A 20,968-nucleotide genomic window follows, 5' to 3' on the forward strand; every position below is an offset into this window, starting at 1 on the left:
AACTTTTACGGAGGATAGGATGAGACTGTCCAATTGCTTTTTCGATTAAAATTTTGTGGTGAATTCTCATACCAGCCAATACTTTAGGGGGTTATTTATAACCGAGACCGATAGTTCAGGGGCAATTTTGCAGTAAAACCAAAACTATACAAGGAAAATGTAAAAGAATCAATCCCCAAAACTTAATGGGGTCCCCGAGGAATTTAACAAAATGTGGAGGTATATATATATAAAAGAAAAAAATAAAGATTCATGGCGCATGAAAGGCCAAAAAAGCTCCTCTCCCTCTCTCTCTCCTCTACCCTATAAATTCATCTTCATCTTGTTCGTTGCTGAGTCAGTGTTGAGTCTGCGCAGGTGTCTGCGTATAACTGTGCGTGAATCTCTCTTCCTTCGAAGCTTCACTCATCATTTCACCAATATTATTTTAATACAATTGCATCTCAAGTCCCTCAAATCCATAGTATTTGTGCATTGGAGGAGCTATTTGAGCATTTCCCCTCTTTCTATAATCTGATATCCAGTTATAAGGTATCTCACTCGATCTACATTGATCAATTTCTGCTAAACTTCAGCTGCATTCAGTTTAGGACCTTTTTCTGTTAATTTCTGTGATTATTTGAGGCCATATCCTGTGTTATGGTGACTACTCTATGGATTTGATTATTGAAGGCTTAAATCAAAAAGCCTAGTTCTATAGTCTTTGTGTTTTGATATGTCAAGGGTGCTGCTGTTAATTTTGGATCCGGTAAGTCGACAGTTGGTTGAAAAATGTGCGTGTTGAGTCTAGTGGACAGATGTTCAAGTAAAGTATCGATTTTTGAGTGAGATTAGTTGAGAGGGAAAAACCAAAAACAATCCATGTTTTTTGGTGTCTATATGGCAGTGGTCAATATGTGTTGCTGCTGCAGTTGATGCTTTAGATGATCTTCTTAAAAGTTTCTCCTTTATTGTTGTTGTTTTTTTTTTTTTTTTTTTTTGTGGTTAAACTGGCTTCATTCTTTAAGTTCTTGTTTTGTGAGGAAGTGATTTTATTGATTATTATTGTCAAAAGGCCTTGAAGCTAGAATGGTCACTAAAACGTGAGTCCCTCGAAGGTTATCATTACTTATCTGCCAAAACATCTGATGTCTGTACTTAGTTTTGGGTACTGATGCATTGTTTATTGTAAGTTTGTGCTGCAAGATGGCTAATTTTCTCCTGTTCATTCAGGGGCATAAAATACTGACCCTTTCTTGAATCCCCATGAGTCCAGGGATGTATAGTTGATTTGGAAATGCATTGTTTGGCAGTTTGTTACATGGGATTTGTATGTTTGTTAGTGCTTTATACGCATCTTTTGCTGTACAAGTCTTGAAGCTCATCCCTTTCCCTGCCTCTTGTTTGCTTTCTATTAACAAATTGCTTAAATGCAGGATCAACTAATGGGTTCAAAACCTGTTGAAGATTTGATAGAGGCTTCTTCAGGGGTTCATTTCTCTGGATTCCACTTGGATGGATTAATCTCCAGTACTTCAGAAGTTGAGCAACCAACAACCTCTGCAGAAGATGTGCACAAGCAACCCTTTGTCATTGGTACCTTTCGATACGGGATACATATTATGATTCAATTGGCTATTTCGATGCTCTGAAATCAGCAAACTACGGAGCTTTGTTTTGTGTCCTTTAGTCAATCACCTTTTCTTTTCTCCCCAGCTGGCATACTGTATCTAGTTTATTTCTCTAAGAATCAGGTTAAAATATTTTGTTACATTGATCCGTGCTGATGCAAGAATACTTTCGTGCAGGAGTTGCTGGAGGTGCAGCATCAGGGAAGACCACAGTTTGTGATATGATTATTGAGCAACTTCATGATCAGCGTGTTGTACTTGTTAACCAGGTCTAGCATTCCTGTACGAAGCACACATTGCCCTTTGCTGAGGCAAAATGAATGATTGAGCTCTTCATTGTTACTGCTGGCTTTGTTTTTCGTCCTCTGCTCTTAACTCGCATATTTGAGTTGACAGTAATTAAATATGTGCCCCCATTATCTGAATTTACCTGGTTTGTTCTCTGTCAACACTTTTCCAATCTTTGGTTTTTGGTGTCATCTAGTGTAGCGAAAAGCACGTTCACCTTCTTGGTAGTAGTATTTCTATTTCCTTCTAGTCATATTACGTTCATGCACAACTTTTATTGTTTCTTTACAAAATGCTTCTTAGTTGTTTGACCCAGCACCGCTCTTAGGACTAGGATAATTCCTTGTCAGATTGACTTCTAGATTGACATTCGAAATAGGAATTAGATGTAGCTCCCACTGTTTCCCTGTTGTGTAGCTGTTCATATCTTCTGACATCTTGCATGTTATTCTGCTTTTAAATTAGCATCTCATTTGGACTGAGCAGAATTGAAATTCTCTGCCATTATTTGGACTTTTTTATGCTTTTGGGTTCTTTTGAAGTTAATAATGTTTCTCTTTAGCCATACACAACTCATTGTGGATTGGCAGGATTCCTTTTATTACAATTTGACTCCAGAAGAACTTACAAGAGTGCAAGAATACAATTTTGACCATCCTGGTAAGTTTTGTCTTGCGTAATTCACGAATGTTTGGGATAATTCCTCAGTTGAGAAAGGAAGTAATCTACTCTTGCTGGAAGAAGTAAAATGTGATTAGCCTGATAGAATTTCACCATTCAGAACTCATGAATTAGTCTACCATGTACAGTGATTGTCTGACATGTCTCAATGTTCTGTTCCAAAAAGAAGATTTGAAGAGAGTACTTTCGAGATGTCAGGCATTTACACTTTCGAAGTTGTTCTTTCCAACTTCCTGTCTATCATAGTCTGATACCGTGATATCTCTAAGAGCATTTTATTTTATGCGAAATGAGTATTGATGTAAAGTTCTTTAGACGAGTTCTTAGAATATTCTGTGGTAGTGTATTGAAGTCATATGAAGAATAGCTCTTATTAAATTAATGAGGGTACAAAAATTTCCGTATTAAATTAGTTTAAACTGAATTTCTGCTTCATTTTTTATTGTTATCTTTATGTGACTCTGATGCTAGTTTTAATATGATTTCTTCAGATGCATTTGACACTGAGCAATTACTTTGTGCTATGGAGAAATTGAAGCATGGCCAAGCAGTAGATATTCCCAAATATGACTTCAAGAGTTACAAAAATGACATTTTCCCTCGTAGAAGGGTAATTTGATTTGCTTTTATAACATGTCTTTTCCTTTAACTTTGAACTTATAACATGTGACAAGGCCATGGAAGATGAGCTGCATTTGGCACTGGAAAAATTGGAATATTGTTAGTGGCTTAATCATGGATGAATGCATCCATAGGTTTCAACCTCATATGTGTATTATCCTGTGTCTCTTATTCACTCAATGAATCTTAATATTCATTCTTTTTTCTTTGTGAAAAGATAATCAACTTGATCCTAAAGCGCAGATGAATCCTTCTTAATACTTCTTTCTCATTTCCTTAATAGTTGCATTACAAATTATCTTTTTGTGGTGGAATGTTTGCAGGTAAATCCTTCAGATGTTATCATTTTGGAGGGCATTCTCATTTTTCATGATCCGCGCGTTCGAGATTTGATGAGCATGAAGATATTTGTAGATACAGGTTAACTCCCTTCATTTCTGTTAATGTTTGTTGTTTTTTAAATAAATATCTACCTTGGTAACTTAATTACACATCATGCCTTTCTGAAATTGGAAACTTTGGTTTTTTTTTTATTTTTTATCTTATTCCATAATAACAATTGACATGAGATAGCTTCACAGTATCGGTGTTGAAATGTGATACTTATTGTAGAAATTTAAGATTTGCTTGTTGTAAGAAGATAGTGTGTTTCCTTGGATCTGGTTGCCTTCCACTTATTATTACTATTACTTATTGTTATTTTTGTGGCTATTTCATGGAAAATGTAATTTTGAAAGATGGTTTATACATAAGGTCTATTTTTGTTCCTTCTGTTATTTCTTGGTTCATTTTAGTTTCACTACCTAAAACTTTCAGTGCAGATGCTGATGTACGCTTGGCCAGAAGAATCAGACGTGATACAGCTGAGAAGGGTAGAGATATTGGGATGGTATTAGACCAGGTTAGCGGAATCTCATCGCTTGTTCAAAAAAGTTCAGAACAACTCACACTGTTTTCCACCCCTTTCTTTGATAAATTGCCTCTTTGTCACTTATGAATTCAGAGAAGCCCCAGTTCGTGTATGATTTCTGTTAATAAGCTATCTGAAGTGTTGCTTGTAAACTAGCAATTTACCATGACACATTGCTGAATGAACTTTGGGCTGTGAACAAATTCTTAATCTATAATATTTCATTAGTAAAGCTAATAGTTCGGCTGGTCATCCAATGTTTCAGGATCTTATTCCTCCCCTCTTTGATTCTGGTGGGCTGGGAGGGGGGGGGAGTGGTTTTGATGTTATCTTGCTAGATAAGCTTGTTCTGAAACTCCATCCTAATTGATTTGCAAAGAAAAACTTCCAACTAGAATTTATCTGGTCTGTTTCCAAATTCTTTGTACCAAAACCTTAACTAGCATTGGGACTTGGGATTTTTATTGTGTTGGGCACGTGGAAGACAACGTGGGGATTGGAAGATAGCAGAAGACTTTGAGCTTTGAAATGCTGCTTCTATGGAAAATTAGGGTATTGTACATAAGGGCTCAGAGAACTTTGTGCGAATATTGTTCATTCAGAAATCTTTTATTGCACTGCCACAAAGAGGCCAAAACTATGCCTTTTCATTTTGTTTGAATTTGTGCAAAAAGCAAATTGCTAGTGTAAAGATCTGTCCAAACCATACAGACAAACTTTCCACACTTTTAGATGAGTTCGAAAAGAAACTAAATCATAAGTCGTCCTATGAAAGCCAAAACATAGAGGCCTTGACTCCCTTCAACAGACAATATATACGCAAATTTCATAAAAGATACATTAAAGACAATTTTCTTCTTCTTTAAGTGATACATTTTGAGTAACCACTAGCTTTTATTGTTCTTTCAGTACTCAAAGTTTGTGAAGCCAGCTTTCGATGATTTTATTCTTCCAACAAAGAAGTATGCAGATATTATCATTCCCCGAGGAGGAGACAATCCTGTTGCCATTGATTTGATTGTTCAACATATTCGCACAAAACTTGGTCAACATGATCTTTGTAAAATATATCCTAATTTGTATGTGATTCACTCAACATTTCAGGTATTGTCTCCACCTTTGCGAGCTTCATAAACTGTCCATGCGCCATTTAGATGATTCTTCACTAGAGGATCTTCCGTTGTTAATTTAAGGTCATTTAATGCTCTTAATAGGTTAAATTGAGTAACCTGTTTGATCCCAATTATTGTTTCTTTTCCAGATTCGTGGTATGCATACACTTATACGTGATTCCCAAACAACAAAACATGATTTTGTCTTCTATGCTGATAGATTAATACGTCTGGTGGGTAATTGCCACTGTCAGATTGTTGTGACAGATCTTAAGCTTTCAATTTCCAAAGAGAACAATTAATTTATTTTCCACTTACTTACCAAGTAGACTTTGCGATATCTAGGTTGTTGAACATGGTCTAGGACATCTTCCATTTACAGAAAAGCAGGTGATCACCCCAACTGGTAAGTCTTCTGTCTAGTTAAAATTTAACAAGTGGCAAATTGAAAAATCAGGAGGATGCAGTTATTACATTCTTCCAGTCTGGCTTGAAAGTGAATCCAAGTTCCATACTTGTTAGTTAAATGGGTAAATGCCAGTTTAGGTGGAACCAGTTCTGGGCCTCCTCTTGATGAATGATAGTTAATTGATTTACTTCATCTGCTTAGCAAAAGTATGTTGCTGGGAATGTTGTTATTTTGAAGGACAAGTTGCCTAATGCTATCTTTAGGCTTCTTTTTCTGTAATTCCTTTAACTTAACAATGTCATTAAGAATGAGGCAGGGGAAATTTCACGTGCAGTAGGTCTTACTTGTAAAGGATCCTGTACCCATGCCTGACAGTTTCCTCGTCAAGCTACATCAGAAATTCATTGCATATTAATTTTTACGAGGTTGGGGTATCATCTGGTTCCAGAGAATCCAGATTATGCCTGTGTGTTTTCTAAGTCAATTAGCACGAATAAGAAGCTTTTCCTGCATAAAGATTATTCTAGTTTTTACTATACAAAATGATAGACTAAAAATATACCTTTTTTTTTTTTTTTGCTTATTTACATGTGGACATGCAAAGCCTATTATTGGCTTAATATTTATACATTCTATGGAATTGCAGGATCTGTATACACTGGTGTGGACTTTTGCAAGAGATTATGTGGTGTCTCTGTAATAAGAAGGTGCTACATCATTCAGTCTCAATGCTTTTAAGTGTCACATTTGAATGAATATTATTCTTTGACCTGCTTGAATGTGTTCTCTTCTTTACATGCCGAATGCATTTTAGATATGCAGAAATCTTTATAATTTGCTACCTATTTCCAATCAGGGGGATGTGATCTTTCCATGTTAATCTCCACGCTTGTTGCTGCTGCTTCTTGCCTTCATAGCAGAAACTAAAATTGCTATGTATTTCAAGCCTTTTGATATTTCTTGTTTGGTCTTAGTGGTGAAAGTATGGAAAACGCCTTGCGAGCATGCTGCAAAGGTATCAAGATCGGCAAGATTCTAATCCATAGAGAGGGTGATAATGGTCAGCAGGTAGGCTGGTTTGCCCAAGCCCCAATTCCTGAAGTGACTCTTTATTTCTTTTTCCTTTTAATTGAACCCTTTTCTTTTGATATTTTGATTGCAGTTGATCTACGAGAAACTTCCACAAGATATTTTGAATAGGCATGTCTTATTGTTAGACCCCATCCTGGGAACAGGTTAGTCTATTTGAAGAGGAAAGCTAAATACGATGAACGTGAAACAATTTTGTTCTGAGCATGTGGGCTTTCATTTATCAATGTCCTGATTGTGAAGCCCTCTTCAGGAAATTCGGCTGTTCAAGCTATTTCTTTACTTCTAAGGAAGGGAGTACCCGAATCCAACATCATATTCCTTAACCTCATTTCAGTAAGTTTATGGGCTTTTGTATCTAAGTTTATGGCACAGATAAGTGGAAGATTAATGTGGGATTCCTCCGTTTTTTTTTCCCTTTAATTCCAGGCACCAAAAGGAGTACATGTAGTCTGTAAGCGTTTCCCTAAAATAAAGATTGTGACATCTGAGATTGAAGTTGGATTAAATGAAGATTTCCGTGTTATCCCAGGCATGGGAGAGTTTGGTGACCGATATTTTGGCACAGATGATGATTGAACCCCGATCGTCAGCCACTGGAAAGAGTACTCTGCTGAATTTAATGAACCAGTGATGCAGCTATTGCTAGATTCTGAAAAAGTTTTGACTGTTTTTCCTTTAAAAAAAAAGGCATTTCTCATATGCTTTTGCTGATTCATAAGAAAAACATAGGAGGAGGATAGAAAATCAATCAACTGCAGGTAGCAGGATGTATGCGATGCATGTCCTACTGCGTGCATTGTCTATTGTTGTCCTGGCATTTTATAGGTGTTACATGTGCCAGTGTTACGTCCTTAAAGGGGCAATATTTACAGGACACTGCAAATTTCCTACCCTCTATAGTTGCTGTTCGTTCAAACATTGGCATGCATGGCACTGCCAAGTTTTCTGGTGGCGTTATTTCTCATTTCAGGTGAACTTTGAAGCGTTCTTATAACAGTCATCTTGTAAGTCAAAATTGCATGTTTTCAATGAAAAGAAACTGCGAACTATCCAAAGAAAGATTAGTTCCTCCAACCTCCTTAGGGGGGGGGGGGGTGGCTGAAAGAAAGGTCGAAAGGGTTGTGATGGTCAGAGAAAAGGAGCCCACCAAATCTCTTGGGCGCCGGAAACTCTTCCTTGGTTTCTTGAGTTCTAGTTTTGGTTTTCCTGGGAAGGAAGGCTTGGGACCCCGGGGTATTAAAACTCTTTTGGAGGCTCCCAAATGAACAAATTTGGGATGAGGGATCAGTTTGCACGGTTAGCTTCCCTAGACACTGATTTAATTTCTTGCCAATGCCAAACAGCGCGCCATTTGGCAATCAGATTGATCACTCGTTCCACTATCCCTACATGATAACTTTCGTTGGGCTAATATCAGGACACGTGGTGATGACGGAGGTATATTCCGTTAAGGTTATCTATATAGATTGGTTCTTCTGGACGTGCACCATTGTTTCTAATTTGTGTTTGTTCGCTTGACCCGCTGCTGCATTATCCTTAACGAAAGCCAAACAATCATGTCGGCCTCTGTGGGAAAGTATGCCGGTGCGCACACCCTTTCTTCCTCTCTTCAACCCCTTATCAACTTTTATACGTCTGCATGCGATCCCGTATCCATGTTGCAACATTTATTTAATATATATGATGACAAACTCAACCTTTTAGCTTCACCTAATATGAAATGGGACTTTTCCAGGGGGTGGCCTGGTTTCCCTGGCTGATGAAACGTACTTTCCTGCGTCAAATAGATTTAAATGTGTTTGGCTTCATGCATGCAGTCTGTAAATCTTTTGCTGCACGTGTCAGTGAGCTTCGGTATTGCCTGGATGATGGATTCCACTCTGTTTATATTCGTTCTGTGTATTCTTTACGCAGTTATTTGTTAGACAAATTTCTATTGCGTGTCATCTATATATGTTATTACTCGTGAATGCATCAACAGAGCATGGAGCTTTATTTCTGACTCGAAAATCTTTGCTGTTGCTTGTACAGAAGAACTCATCAAGACTGCCAACTACATTGCCAGCCCTGGGAAGGGTATTTTGGCAGCTGATGAGAGCACTGGCACTATTGGCAAGCGTTTGGCTAGCATTAATGTGGAGAACATAGAGTCTAACCGTCAAGCTCTTCGTGAGCTCCTCTTCACCTCACCAGGGGCCCTGGCTTGCCTCTCCGGCGTAATACTCTTTGAGGAAACCCTTTACCAGAAAACATCAGACGGGAAGCCCTTCGTTGAAGTCCTTCAAGAGAACAATGTGGTTCCCGGGATCAAAGTCGACAAGGGAGTTGTTGAACTGGCAGGGACAAATGGTGAGACTACCACTCAAGGGCTTGATTCCCTTGGAGCTCGTTGCGCACAGTATTACAGGGCAGGTGCCCGTTTTGCCAAGTGGCGCGCAGTCCTGAAAATTGGTCCTACTGAGCCATCGGAGCTATCCGTCCAGCAGAATGCACAGGGTTTGGCTCGCTATGCCATTATCTGTCAAGAGAACGGACTTGTCCCAATTGTTGAGCCAGAAATTCTGACTGATGGAAACCATGACATTAAAAAATGTGCGGCTGTTACGGAGATTGTTCTTGCAGCCGTTTACAAGGCCCTGAGTGACCACCATGTTCTTCTTGAAGGAACACTCTTAAAGCCTAACATGGTCACGCCTGGCTCTGATAGCCCAAAGGTAATGCCAAAGCCATACATAGTTTGATTATACCTTGGACTAGTATGTAAATATAAGGTTTGTTTAGATTGTATTTTATTTGCAAATTTTTATTTACGGCATCATCAACACATTTTCAATCTTTTTTTTTTTTAAATCTCGGATACATCACATTAAAAGAAGTACTATAATATATATTTTTTTAAAAAAAAAATTATTTCAAATAATTTACTATCTAAACACACTTAATTTGGCTGCGACAGTGCTAATGGACATTTCTCTAGTAGGAATATGGCATGGAGTTAATTAACTTATTATTGTCTACTTATGAAGCCAATCCAAGAGTGACGTCACATATCCTGTACCTAGCCACACCAAAAGTGAGCTTAATTGCTAACAGGGAAATAATCTATTGATAAATATAGAGCGCCTTGAGCGTGATGACAACCAATGCAAATGCTTGATCTGTTTGACAGGTGGCACCAGAAGTAATTGCCGAGTACACCGTTACAGCACTGCGCCGAACTGTTCCAGCGGCAGTGCCAGGGATTGTATTTCTGTCAGGTGGACAAAGTGAGGAAGAGGCAACGCAAAACCTGAATGGGATGAACAAGTTGGAGGTGCTGAAGCCATGGACACTCTCATTCTCGTTTGGGCGTGCTCTGCAGCAAAGCACGCTCAAGATATGGGCTGGCAAGAAGGAGAACGTGGAGAAAGCTCAAGATGCATTTTTGGCAAGATGCAAAGCTAATTCGGATGCTACTCTTGGGAAATATGCTGGTGGAAGTGCTGGTGGATTGGCCTCAGAGAGTTTGTACGTGAAAGAGTACAAGTATTAGGTTTTCTCCCTCTTGTGGCGTCTAGCAGAGCAAGGGGATTGACTGCAAAATGCCCAAGTGTATTCATTTGAATGATGTCTCCACTTTACGTCCTAGCAAAGTACAAATCCTTGTTCACACTATCAGAGTATATATTCTGCATATTACTAATGAAATTAATCTCGCCAACTCTACACTTGTGTTACAATCTTCTCTGTATGTCAGTCCTACAAATCGTGGATTGTAGTTTTATTTGAAGTTGAAGAGCTAGATTTCTTACTTGGACTGCTTTGCATAGACAACATAGTTTGTTGTATGTTTAATACTACACAAACCTAAATTTCACGCCTTGAGAAAATTCTTGCTCTAGCGTCAGGGTTTGTTTGGATTGAGCATTATTTTTTCAATTTTATTTGCTTATATCATCATTACAATTTCCAATACACCTTTTTATCTTCCCAATTACCTTTTTATCTCACATACATCACGTCACAAAAGGTGCTACAGTAAAAATATCCCAAATAACTTACAATCCAAACAAACCCGTGTAACATCAACTTTTGATAGAACACATCCTCTAATACGTTGAGCAGTCCTCTTGAACCAACCATATCCTCTACCAGAAGCATGTGTACATAGCGGACACATATGGAGGAAAATGTTGGGCTGCATGCTTTCTTTGGTAAGAAAATTTGTTATCGCACGACATAGTAAATTACAATTGATCTTCATAGAATGCTAACACGCTATGAATTTTTCCAAAATCCAACTGTAGTGGGGCAAATCTGCACGTGACACATGTCAGCTCGGCAGGTTGTACGCGTCAGGTCGATGGTGGAGACCTCACAACTCGCAGGCGCTAGCTCGGCATGTGGATGCCAGCTCGGCCTTACCTGTCGCTCTCTGAGATGGGCCTATGGGCCGCCGCCTCCGAACTTGTAGGAGCCGCCGCACGAAACCCTAAGAAGACTCCGAACCCTACGGGGATTCTGACTCCCACAAGGAAACTACAACCCACTCTGCCCTATATAAACCATGCCTAGGGACGATGCAAGGTACGCACTCACAAGTATTCTAAACCATTACTTTGTGGACAATCATCACTGACTTGACCGTCGGAGTTATTTCAGGGACGCCGGTCCCGCCATTTTTCCCCCTTCACAGGACCCATTGCTCGGCTCACCCTCTCAGGTCGGCTACCCCTGACCAGCTCGGCTCGCAACCGTTCAGCTCGGATCCGGTTTTTGGCTGTCGCATCAATTGGCGCCGTCTGTGGGAACCCGAAATTTATCTCTTGCGAGTCATGCCAAGAACGAGATCGCAGAGGAATGCCGATGGGTCCAAGGGGAATGGAGGAAGCGGTCCCCATCAGTCTGCCCGGAGTCCGACCCCTGGAGGTGAGGGTGTGGGAGCCTCACGGATCCCGCCAGAGCAATTGGTTCAGGTGGTAGCAGGGAACCTGCCCACTTTTGAGGCCATTGTGAATTACCTCAAGGGGCAGACGGGAGGACATCTGGGCCAAGGGCCAAAGAACCTGGAGGAGGGTCCAACCGAGTCCCGGACTGGGAGCCCTAACCCCCAGCTCAAGCGAGTGCGCCAGGAGCCCACGCGCGAGCACATCGACATCGGGGAGCCCTCTCACAAGCACTCCCGAACTGAGCATCCGGAGCCTGTCCGGAGGCACTCTAAGGAGGAGCTCTAGCCTCGGAAAGAGCAGCTCCAGGTGCAGGACGAGCTGGACCTACTCTTGGACACAGAGGCAGACAGGTACATCGCTTCCCCTTTCGTGCCTGATGTTGAGAACTATCCGTTGCCTACAAAGTTCAAGATACCTAGCATGAAGTCTTACGATGCGACTACGGATCCGGAGGACCACTTGTTTGCCTTCTTGACCCAAATGCGTCTTCAAACTGCCGCCGATGCGGTCAGGTGTAAGACTTTCCCAATGTTTTTGGAGGGCAAGGCACGTCAGTGGTTCCAGGGGCTTCCCCCCAGGTCCATCCGGTCCTTTGCCCAGCTCGCGCGGTTGTTCGCGGCCCAATTCGTCTCGTCGCGCGCCTTCTCCAAGAGTACTGCTCATCTGATGACTATTCAACAGAAGCCAGAGGAGTCCCTACGCGAATACATGGTGCGCTTCAACAACGAGTCCCTTCAGGTTCGAGATCGCGACGACAAGGTGGTCATGGCAGCCTTCATAAACGGGCTGCGCAAGCAGAAGCTCTACACCGAGCTTGTGGAGAAACCTCCCAAATCAGTTTAGGAAATGCTAGACCGAGCTCATGAGAAGGCCAACGCGGAGGAGGCCAACCGCCTAAAAAGTGTGCAGGAAAGGCTGAGAGATGACAAACGTAGGAAGGGCGCCGATCAGGTGGATGCACGGACTGGGCTGGCAAGGAAGACCTATGACCGTCCCCCCAGGAACCGCCCCCTGGGCGGAGACAAACCTTGGACTACTCTCACTGCGCCCCGAACTCGGGTCCTCGCGGTGATGGAGCAGGAGGGGCTGTCCCGACCTCCTCGACCCCTGGGTGGGGACAAGAGCCGACGTGACCAGGGTCTGTACTGTGCGTATCACCGAGATGTGGGACATGACACGGAAGACTGTCGTCACCTGAAGAAAGACATTGAAAGGTTAATAAAACGGGGGTACCTCGGTCAGTTCATAAGGGAGGAACGATCTGACCAACAGCGGGGGAGGCCCAGGTAGGAGCGACAGGGCCACACCCGGGATCGACCTCAGGGGCCCCGCGGCCGAACTCCCGAGCAGGAAGTTCAAAACCTGGCCGGGGTAATTAACACTATAGCTGGAGGACCTGTAGGAGGGGATAGTCACACAGCTCGGCGGCACAATCGCCCTCCTCCTTTGGGGGAGAGTTCAAACAAGCGATTGAAGATGTATAAGGAAATCATTTACGGACCTGAGGATGCAGTTCCTTTGGCCTCCAATAATCATGAAGTCATTGTGATAGAAGTCGTCACTTGTAACTACAAGGTGAAAAAAGTATACATAGACAATGGAAGTGCTATAGATGTGCTGTATTACAAGACTTTCAAGGAGTTGCAGCTGGAGGATAGGCAGCTCATCCCAGTGCGAACTCCTCTGATCGGGTTTGCAGGCCCTCCCGTGAGGCCGGAGGGAATAATAACCCTCATGGTCACAGTGGGGGTCTCCCCAAGGTGCCGGACCGTTCCAGTAAACTTTGCGGTGGTGAAAGAACCCTCATCATACAACATGATCCTGGGACGGCCTACCCTGAATGCCCTCCGAGCTGTTTGTTCCACTTTGCACCTCAATATGAAGTTCCCCACTCCGGATGGGGTGGCAGAGGTGCTCGGAGATCCGAAAGTAGCCAGGGCCTGCTATATTGCCACCCTTAAAGGCAAGGAGAAATTGGTGATCCAAACTACTTGTTTAGAATCTTGGGAGCCCCTGAGGAAGGGGGAAAGGTTGGAGACAGATGAAGGGCTGGCCGAGTTGCCTGTCCGCCTTGACCAGCCTGAGCGCACGGTCAAGGTCGGCACCTGCCTGGGCGATTCAATTCGGCATTCCTTGCAAACTCTCATAGAAGAATACGCAGAGATCTTTGCATGGAGTGCGGATGACATGCCAGGGGTCCCGACCGATCTGGCCGTTCACAGGCTGCATGTGGACCCTAGCGTCCGACCTGTGAAGCAGAAGAAGAGGAGCTTTGCTCCTGAGCGAAAGGAGGTCGTCCGTGACGAGGTGAGTAAGCTGCTGGAGGCTAAGATCGTTAAGGAGGTCTACTACCCGACCTGGCTGGCCAACCCGGTGCTGGTCAAGAAGGAGGAGAAGGCTTGGAGGATGTGTGTGGATTTCACTGACTTAAACAAGGCCTGCCCAAAGGACTGCTACCCACTTCCACGGATTGATCAGCTTGTGGATTCAACAGCGGGTTATGAGATTTTCTGTTTCTTGGACGCTTTCAAGGGGTATCATCAGATAGCCCTGGACGAGAAAGATCAGGAGAAGACCTCGTTTATCACTGAGGACGGCACGTATTGTTATGTTACCATGTCATTCATGCTAAAGAATGCAGGCGCGACCTATCAAAGGTTGGTAAACAAGTTGTTCAAAAATCAGATCGGCCGGAACCTGGAAGTTTATGTTGATGATATGTTAGTCAAAAGTCGAACCCCGGAACAGTTCTTCTCTGACCTGAGGGAAATTTTTGAGGTTCTCCGGAGCTCACGAATGCGGCTAAACCCAAAGAAATGCACCTTTGGGGTCAGGTCGGGAAAATTCCTCGGCTATATGATTTCCAAAGAAAGGGTGAGGGCTAACCCGGACAAAATCAAGGCTATTATGGACATGGCACCACCTCGGAATATTAAGGAGGTGCAACGGTTGACTGGGAGGATGGTGGCCTTGAACAGGTTCCTGTCTAAATCGGCAGTTTGGGGGTCGCCTTTCTTCAAGGCCCTGAAGGGAGGTCGGCAGTTTGAATGGAGTTCGGAGTGCCAGAAAGCGTTTGATGAGCTAAAAGAGCACCTCGCTCGGTTACCAGCCCTGACCTCGCCCGAGTTGGGAGAAACCCTGTTCATCTACTTAGCTGCGGGAGAGGAGGCCATTAGCGCGGTACTGATTCGAGAGGAAAACAAAGTCCAGAAACCCGTATACTATGTCAGCCGCTTCCTGCAGGGAGTCGAGGCAAGGTATTCGGCTGTAGAACGGTATGTTTTGGCATTAGTACATGCAGCTCGGAAACTCAGGACGTACTTCCAAGCTCATCTTGTGGTGGTTATGACGGACCAGCCCCTGAAGCAGATCTTCTTCAAGCCCGAGTCCTCGGGTCGAATGGTGAAATGGGCGATGAAATTATCAGAGTACGATCTGGGATATCAGCCTAGGACAGCCATCAAGGCCCAAGCATTGGCGGACTTCATAGCAGATGTCGTTTCCTTTGGACCGCCCGAGGCAGACGTCAATCAGGCTAAAGCCTTACAGACCCCGAAAACTACCAAAACCACACAGACCCAAGAAGCAGCAGAGGTCGCAAAGGCCGGAGACGCTGCCGAGGTCACCCAGGTCGTCCAGGTAGCAGAGGTCGGATTGCTTGATGAGGCAGTTATGTCCCAGCAGGCCGAAAAAGCCCTCAGGAACAGACAGGTCGGAGAAGCAGCTGAGGCCGAACAGACTCGCGAGACTGTCAAGGTCGGGGAGACTAAGGAGGCAGCTGAGGTCGGACAGGCCATAGACGCTGTCGAGGCCACGTATCCTGGAAAAGTCGTTAAGACTGAACTGGCCAGAGAGACTGCCCAAGAGGTTACCGAAGCTGTAAGGCGAGCTGATCCCGTCTGGACGTTATACGTGGATGGCGCGTCGAGCAAAGAAGGATGTGGTGCTGGACTCCTCCTAATCAGCCCCCCTGGAGAAGAGCTACCCTATGCACTAAGGTTTGATTTCAGAGCCTCTAATAATGAATCTGAGTATGAGGCTCTAATTGCAGGAATGGAGATGGCCAGGAAACTAGGTGCCAGGTCGTTGAAAATTTTTAGCGACTCGCAGCTGATAGTGAACCAGGTAGGGGGAAGCTACGAGGTCAAAGAGGGGGCGCTGAAAAAATACGTGGCCAAAACACACAAACTGAAGGGCCTGTTCGAGCAGTTCGCGCTGGAGCAAATCCCGCGGAGCCAGAACAAGAGAGCTGATGCCTTGTCCAAACTGGCCTCCACTTCGGCTGGCATCCTAGGTCGGGAGATAGTGGTGGAGATCGTCAGAAGTCGTGTGTATGACCAGGTCAGTACTGCGGTCATCCAAGTGGTGAGCTCTTGGATGGATCCTATTGTTCGATACTTGGCACAGGGGGAGCTCCCCCCGAGCAGGATAGAGGCCCGCAAAATTCTCCTTAAGTCACAGAAATACACGCTCGCGCAGGGAGTCCTATATAGGAAATCCTACTTGCAGCCCTGGCTGAAGTGTATAACCCCAGAGGATGGGAGCTATGTCTTGCGTGAACTGCATGAGGGCATCTGTGGTAATCACGTGGGTACCAGGGTATTGGCCAAGAAGGGAATGCTGGCCGGATACTATTGGCCCACCATTTTCAGAGACTCGGCCGAGCTGGTTGCTCGGTGTAAGTCTTGCCAGCTACACGCTCCAATTCATCACACTCCCACTCAGGAAATGATCCCGCTTAACAGTCCGTGGCCGTTCTTTCAGTGGGGAATTGACCTGCTATGACCATTTCCACGAGCTCCAGGGGGATATGAATATTTGGTGGTAGCTATTGATTACTTCACCAAATGGGTGGAGGCTGAGCCTCTCGGTACGATCAGCAGCAGGTCGATCCAGAAGTTCCTGTGGAAAGGTATAGTTTGCCGATTTGGCATACCTAGGGCTCTCGTCTCGGATAATGGCCGACAGTTCGCGGATCGTTCGCTCCAAGAATGGTGCACTGAGCTTGGTATCTAGCAGCACTTCACTTCAGTAGGACACCCCCAGACCAATGGACAGGTTGAGAATGTTAACAGAACTATCCTGCACGGTTTGAAGACAAGGATAGAATCTGCTCGGACGGGTTGAATAGACGAGCTGCCCACTATACTATGGGCTTACCGGACTACTCCTCGGACGGCTACTCAGGAAACTCCATTTGCTCTGGCCTATGGGATGGAAGCAGTGATCCCTGCGGAAATTGGGTTGCCATCATCCAGGGTACAGCACTTCGTGGCCCAGAGCAACGAGGAAGGAATGCGGCTCGACCTGGACCTGCTCGAGCATAGAAGGGAAGAAGCAGCTATAAGAATGGCTAAGTATAAAGGCCAGGTCGCGCGTTACTACAATGCCAGGGTAAGGCACCTCTATTTCAAGCCAGGAGACCTGGTGCTACGCAAAAATTTCGTAAGTCGAGCTGTGGGCACAGGCAAGTTAGACCCGAATTGGGAAGGCCCTTATGTCGTAAAGGAAGCTGACCGAGCAGGTTATTGCAAGCTAGCTCGTCTGGAGGGAGGCGAAGTCCCACGCACTTGGCACAACTCAAATTTAAGGCTTTTCCTTTAATATCCTGACCGAGCTGCTAGTAGCCAGCTGGACAGGTCTGCTTTTATTTTATTAGTTCGGCATTTGGAATTATAAATGTAGTCAAACTTTGGAATAAAAAGAAATTTTTACAAGTGTTAGGAAAGAAAAAGGCCACATATATTCCATATCACAAAGCATGTACAGGTGAGGGGCCATACAAAAGCGAGCTGGCCAGTTCGGTTCCTAGCCTAGCCTAAACCCTACAAGTCTGGGTTATGCCCTATTTGCTCAACTCTCCCCTTGCTGTTCTTGCTCTGGCTCTGGGGAGAGTGCGGGAAGAGTCGGGTCGGCAATCAAGGCAGTCAGGTCGCGGCCATTGGAATAGCCCGTGACAAGCCTGTCAATTTGGTTGGTGGATTGGGGGTTGAAGTCAGGCCATTTGCTCAGGTCAAAACCCGGCAACTTCAGGGACTCCACATCCATCAAGGCTTTCGTGTAGCCGAGTTGCAGGACAGGGCCGTTTAGGAGGGCCAGGTCGTTCATGAAGCCCTCAGACTTCTTGAACTCTTTGACGCCTAGCTGGCGTCCTTCTTCCCTTGCCGCCTTCACCAGCTCGGCAGATTTTTTCTGCTCTGTCTCCAGAGTCGCAGCCAGTTCGGCCGCTTTCTTCTTTTCCAATTCGCAGGAGGAGTTGGCATCTGCAAGTTGCTTCTTCAGGGTCTCCAGCTCGGTCTCTGCAGCCTCGAGCTGGCTCGACAACTTCTCCTTGGCAGCGTCAACCTGGGACAGGTTGACCCCCATGTTCTCATACCGCTGGGCCAGCTCGGCCCCCGCAACATTGAGCTGCATGGCAGTCATAGGATAAGTAGGCAGCAAAACTCGGAAGGATGCCAAAGAAAGTGCTAGTTAAGGAGCTACCTGGGTGGTGCTGAGGTAGAAGTGCTCTAGCAGCTCGGCATTGAAGGCAAGTTGGATGAAGTGGTGATCGCAGGGGAGTACCGCGCCCTTGACGAGCTCCTTTGCCACTTCAGGGAACTGAGCTCGGTCGTTCACCGACAACCTCCACTTCGGGCAGAAATGGAGGGGGTATGGGTGTGAGCCCAGTTCGGTAGGGGGTTTCATGGGAATCACATTCCTCATGCGCCACATAGCGGGGGGAGATTGTGACGAGGCCTGCTGCTCGGCGGAGCTCACCCCGTAATGAGAGGTAACAGCAGTAGAGGGCTCCTCCTGGGACTGGGGGGAAGCCGCCTCTGTCCTAGCCTTCTTAGCCGTGGACTTCTTTCTTTTCTTCTTTGGTCCCTCCCCCAGTGAAGATTGAGCGGCAGTCTGGGGAGTGGACACAGGTGGAGGTAGAGGAACCGCGCTGCTCGGCGCAGTGGAAGGCGCAGGAGTTGGCGTACTCGCGCTACCAGCTCCGCCAATGTTCAGCAGCTGGGAAAACCTCTTCACTGCAAGGGAAAAATACTTAGTCAGTTAGGATGATGTGGACTCATGGAAGGGAGGAGGTCGAGAAAATTACAAGCTATCAGCTCCTCGGGGGTGATAGGTCGGAGATCGGGGGCAGGGTCGTTCACCTCTGCTCGGATTAGCCCCGCCGACCAGAGCTGGGCATTGTTAAATTCCTTCACCTTTAGTTGAGCTTCCGAGCTAACCAAGCGGTCTAGCTCGGCCTCGGGCAAAGGAGAAGGGATTGGATCGGTTACCTGGGTATCCTCCCTCCAAGTTAGGGGAGGAAACCCAGTATTCTTCACAAAAAAGAACTGGGCTTTCCAGCCCTTGATGGAAGAAGGCATATGAGTGAACAGCTCGCGGGTAGGGAGTTCCCCTCCGCTCCTACTAGCGAAGTAGAACCAACCATGAACTGGGCCGCTTACCTTCATCTGAAAGAAGGACCTAAATAGGTTCAGAGAATAAGGGATCTCAAGAGCTCGGCACAAAATAAAGAAGCCGAGAATGGACCGAATGGCGTTGGGAACGACCTGGGTGATTCGAATGCCCCAGAAGGTTAGAATGTCATAAAAAAATTGGGGAATGGGAAGGCGAAGACCAGCCACGAGCTGATCCCTGTAGATAACCACAAACCCAGGGGGAGATTGGCAAGCGTACTCCCCTGGCCGGGCTACCCTAGCCTCGAACTGGGGAAGAATGTCATATCTCCCCACCAGCTCGTCTACGTCCCCCTGATCGAGAAGGGGAGGAATAATTTCGACTTCTCCAAAGTCGATGTCTGGTCCCCTAGGTGGTCCTACCCTAGAGCGAGCTGGAACTACCTCTAGGGGAATCCCTGGGACAGCAGCTCCAGCCCCGGGCTGAGCAGATGGGCCAGGTTGGTCCATGGCTATAGCAAGAGGTGAGGCTGGGGGAGGAAGGTATTCAGAATCAGACGAGCTGGAAGAAGAAGAGCTGGAAGAAGGTATTTCTATGAGTACAGGTCGGGTAATCCTACGCCTAGGTGCTGAGCTGGTAAGGTCTGAGTGTGTGGAGGAAGACGACATAAAAGGAAAAGGAGGACTTACTGGTGGATAAAGGAGAAGAGCTGGGATGTGCTTAGAAGGTAATCCTTCTCTCGGACGACCTCACGGAATGCGGAGCGAGCTGAAGAAGACTGGAGGAGAAGAGAAAATGAGAAGGAAGGCTTGAAAGTGACGTTTGGTGGGGCCTATTTATAGGCTCCCTGGGCGGGAAGCCGAAGAGTCCTGAGGAAGAAATTCGAATTTATTGCAAGGGGGCGGTTATCTTGGAAGACGCTTGAGCTGACAAACCTCCATCAAGAAGGACGTGACCCTTGACGTGACGGTTACAACGACGGACGTGGCAGTTTTTCGGAGAAGGTACGTGATCGTGGGATCGTGGGTCCCGCACGAAGCCGACGTGACGCTTCGAAATTTGGTCCAGACCCACGTGACTCATCAGTGACTCTAGACTCAAGGGGGCTAGTGTAGTGGGGCAAATCTGCACGTGACACATGTCAGCTCGGCAGGTTGTACGCGTCAGGTCGATGGTGGAGACCTCACAACTCGCAGGCGCTAGCTCGGCATGTGGATGCCAGCTCGGCCTTACCTGTCGCTCCCTGAGATGGGCCTATGGGCCGCCGCCTCCGAACTTGTAGGAGCCGCCGCACGAAACCCTAAGAAGACTCCGAACCCTACGGGAATTCTGACTCCCACAAGGAAACTACAACCCACTCTGCCCTATATAAACCATGCCTAGGGACGATGCAAGGTACGCACTCACAAGTATTCTAAACCATTACTTTGTGGACAATCATCACTGACTTGACCGTCGGAGTTATTTCAGAGACGCCGGTCCCGCCATTTTTCCCCCTTCACAGGACCCATTGCTCGGCTCACCCTCTCAGGTCGGCTACCCCTGACCAGCTCGGCTCGCGACCGTTCAGCTCGGATCCGATTTTTGGCTGTCGCATCACCAACCTTTTTATCAACTGAAGAAGGGGAAAAATTAGAAATCGGCAATGGATAGTTTCTACATGTCATGAAGGCTTCTTGGCTTTGGGGGGGTTGGACTTGCGCAAAGGATTTTGCGCTCTGGTAAATGGCGCAACTAAAGACGCAATCCGGATGACCACGCTTTCCGGTCAGGAAATTGATGGCCCGTTCATTGAGGGATCAAGGGTCCTCATCACTCAATTGGGCCAGCCCTTTTCACGCATCGTGATCAAGGCCTGCCCAAAACTACCTCTTCTCCCCATACTGCACAAGGAGGGGGACCGGCATCTGATTTTGATTAAT

The 20,968-nt window shown here is 45.6% G+C and overlaps 3 protein-coding genes across 6 annotated transcripts; all 3 read left to right on the forward strand.

The window, feature by feature from the left end:
- Nucleotides 1–244: 244 nt before the first annotated feature.
- On the forward strand, nt 245–7,639 carry LOC140007888 (uridine kinase-like protein 3). Of its 3 annotated transcripts, none has more exons than XM_072051521.1 (15): nt 245–373; nt 1,416–1,575; nt 1,788–1,879; nt 2,489–2,558; nt 3,071–3,189; nt 3,524–3,620; nt 4,022–4,101; nt 5,020–5,214; nt 5,372–5,455; nt 5,568–5,628; nt 6,278–6,338; nt 6,606–6,699; nt 6,794–6,866; nt 6,974–7,056; nt 7,150–7,639. In XM_072051521.1, the coding sequence occupies exons 1-15, from the start codon at nt 260–262 to the stop codon at nt 7,297–7,299; spliced, it is 1,533 nt and encodes a 510-aa protein (XP_071907622.1). In that variant the 5' UTR covers nt 245–259; the 3' UTR covers nt 7,300–7,639. The 3 variants fall into 3 exon arrangements, with proteins under 3 accessions (XP_071907622.1, XP_071907624.1, XP_071907623.1); XM_072051523.1 differs by having other exon boundaries at nt 260–531; XM_072051522.1 differs by lacking the exon at nt 245–373 and adding an exon at nt 571–748.
- A 518-nt stretch (nt 7,640–8,157) lies between these two features.
- LOC140007889 (fructose-bisphosphate aldolase 5, cytosolic-like) lies at nt 8,158–10,426 on the forward strand. 2 transcript variants are annotated; one of them, XM_072051525.1, is made up of 3 exons: nt 8,158–8,307; nt 8,755–9,437; nt 9,893–10,426. In XM_072051525.1, the coding sequence occupies exons 1-3, from the start codon at nt 8,280–8,282 to the stop codon at nt 10,253–10,255; spliced, it is 1,074 nt and encodes a 357-aa protein (XP_071907626.1). In that variant the 5' UTR covers nt 8,158–8,279; the 3' UTR covers nt 10,256–10,426. The 2 variants fall into 2 exon arrangements, with proteins under 2 accessions (XP_071907626.1, XP_071907625.1); XM_072051524.1 differs by lacking the exon at nt 8,158–8,307 and adding an exon at nt 8,520–8,577.
- Nucleotides 10,427–13,127: 2,701 nt separating this feature from the next.
- Nucleotides 13,128–16,978, forward strand: LOC140007395 (uncharacterized). The gene is made up of 3 exons (XM_072050157.1): nt 13,128–16,329; nt 16,456–16,563; nt 16,749–16,978. The coding sequence occupies exons 1-3, from the start codon at nt 13,128–13,130 to the stop codon at nt 16,976–16,978; spliced, it is 3,540 nt and encodes a 1,179-aa protein (XP_071906258.1).
- Nucleotides 16,979–20,968: the final 3,990 nt, after the last annotated feature.

This window comes from Coffea arabica, chromosome 5c, assembly GCF_036785885.1.
Source record: "Coffea arabica cultivar ET-39 chromosome 5c, Coffea Arabica ET-39 HiFi, whole genome shotgun sequence".
NCBI classification, from domain to species: domain Eukaryota; kingdom Viridiplantae; phylum Streptophyta; class Magnoliopsida; order Gentianales; family Rubiaceae; genus Coffea; species Coffea arabica.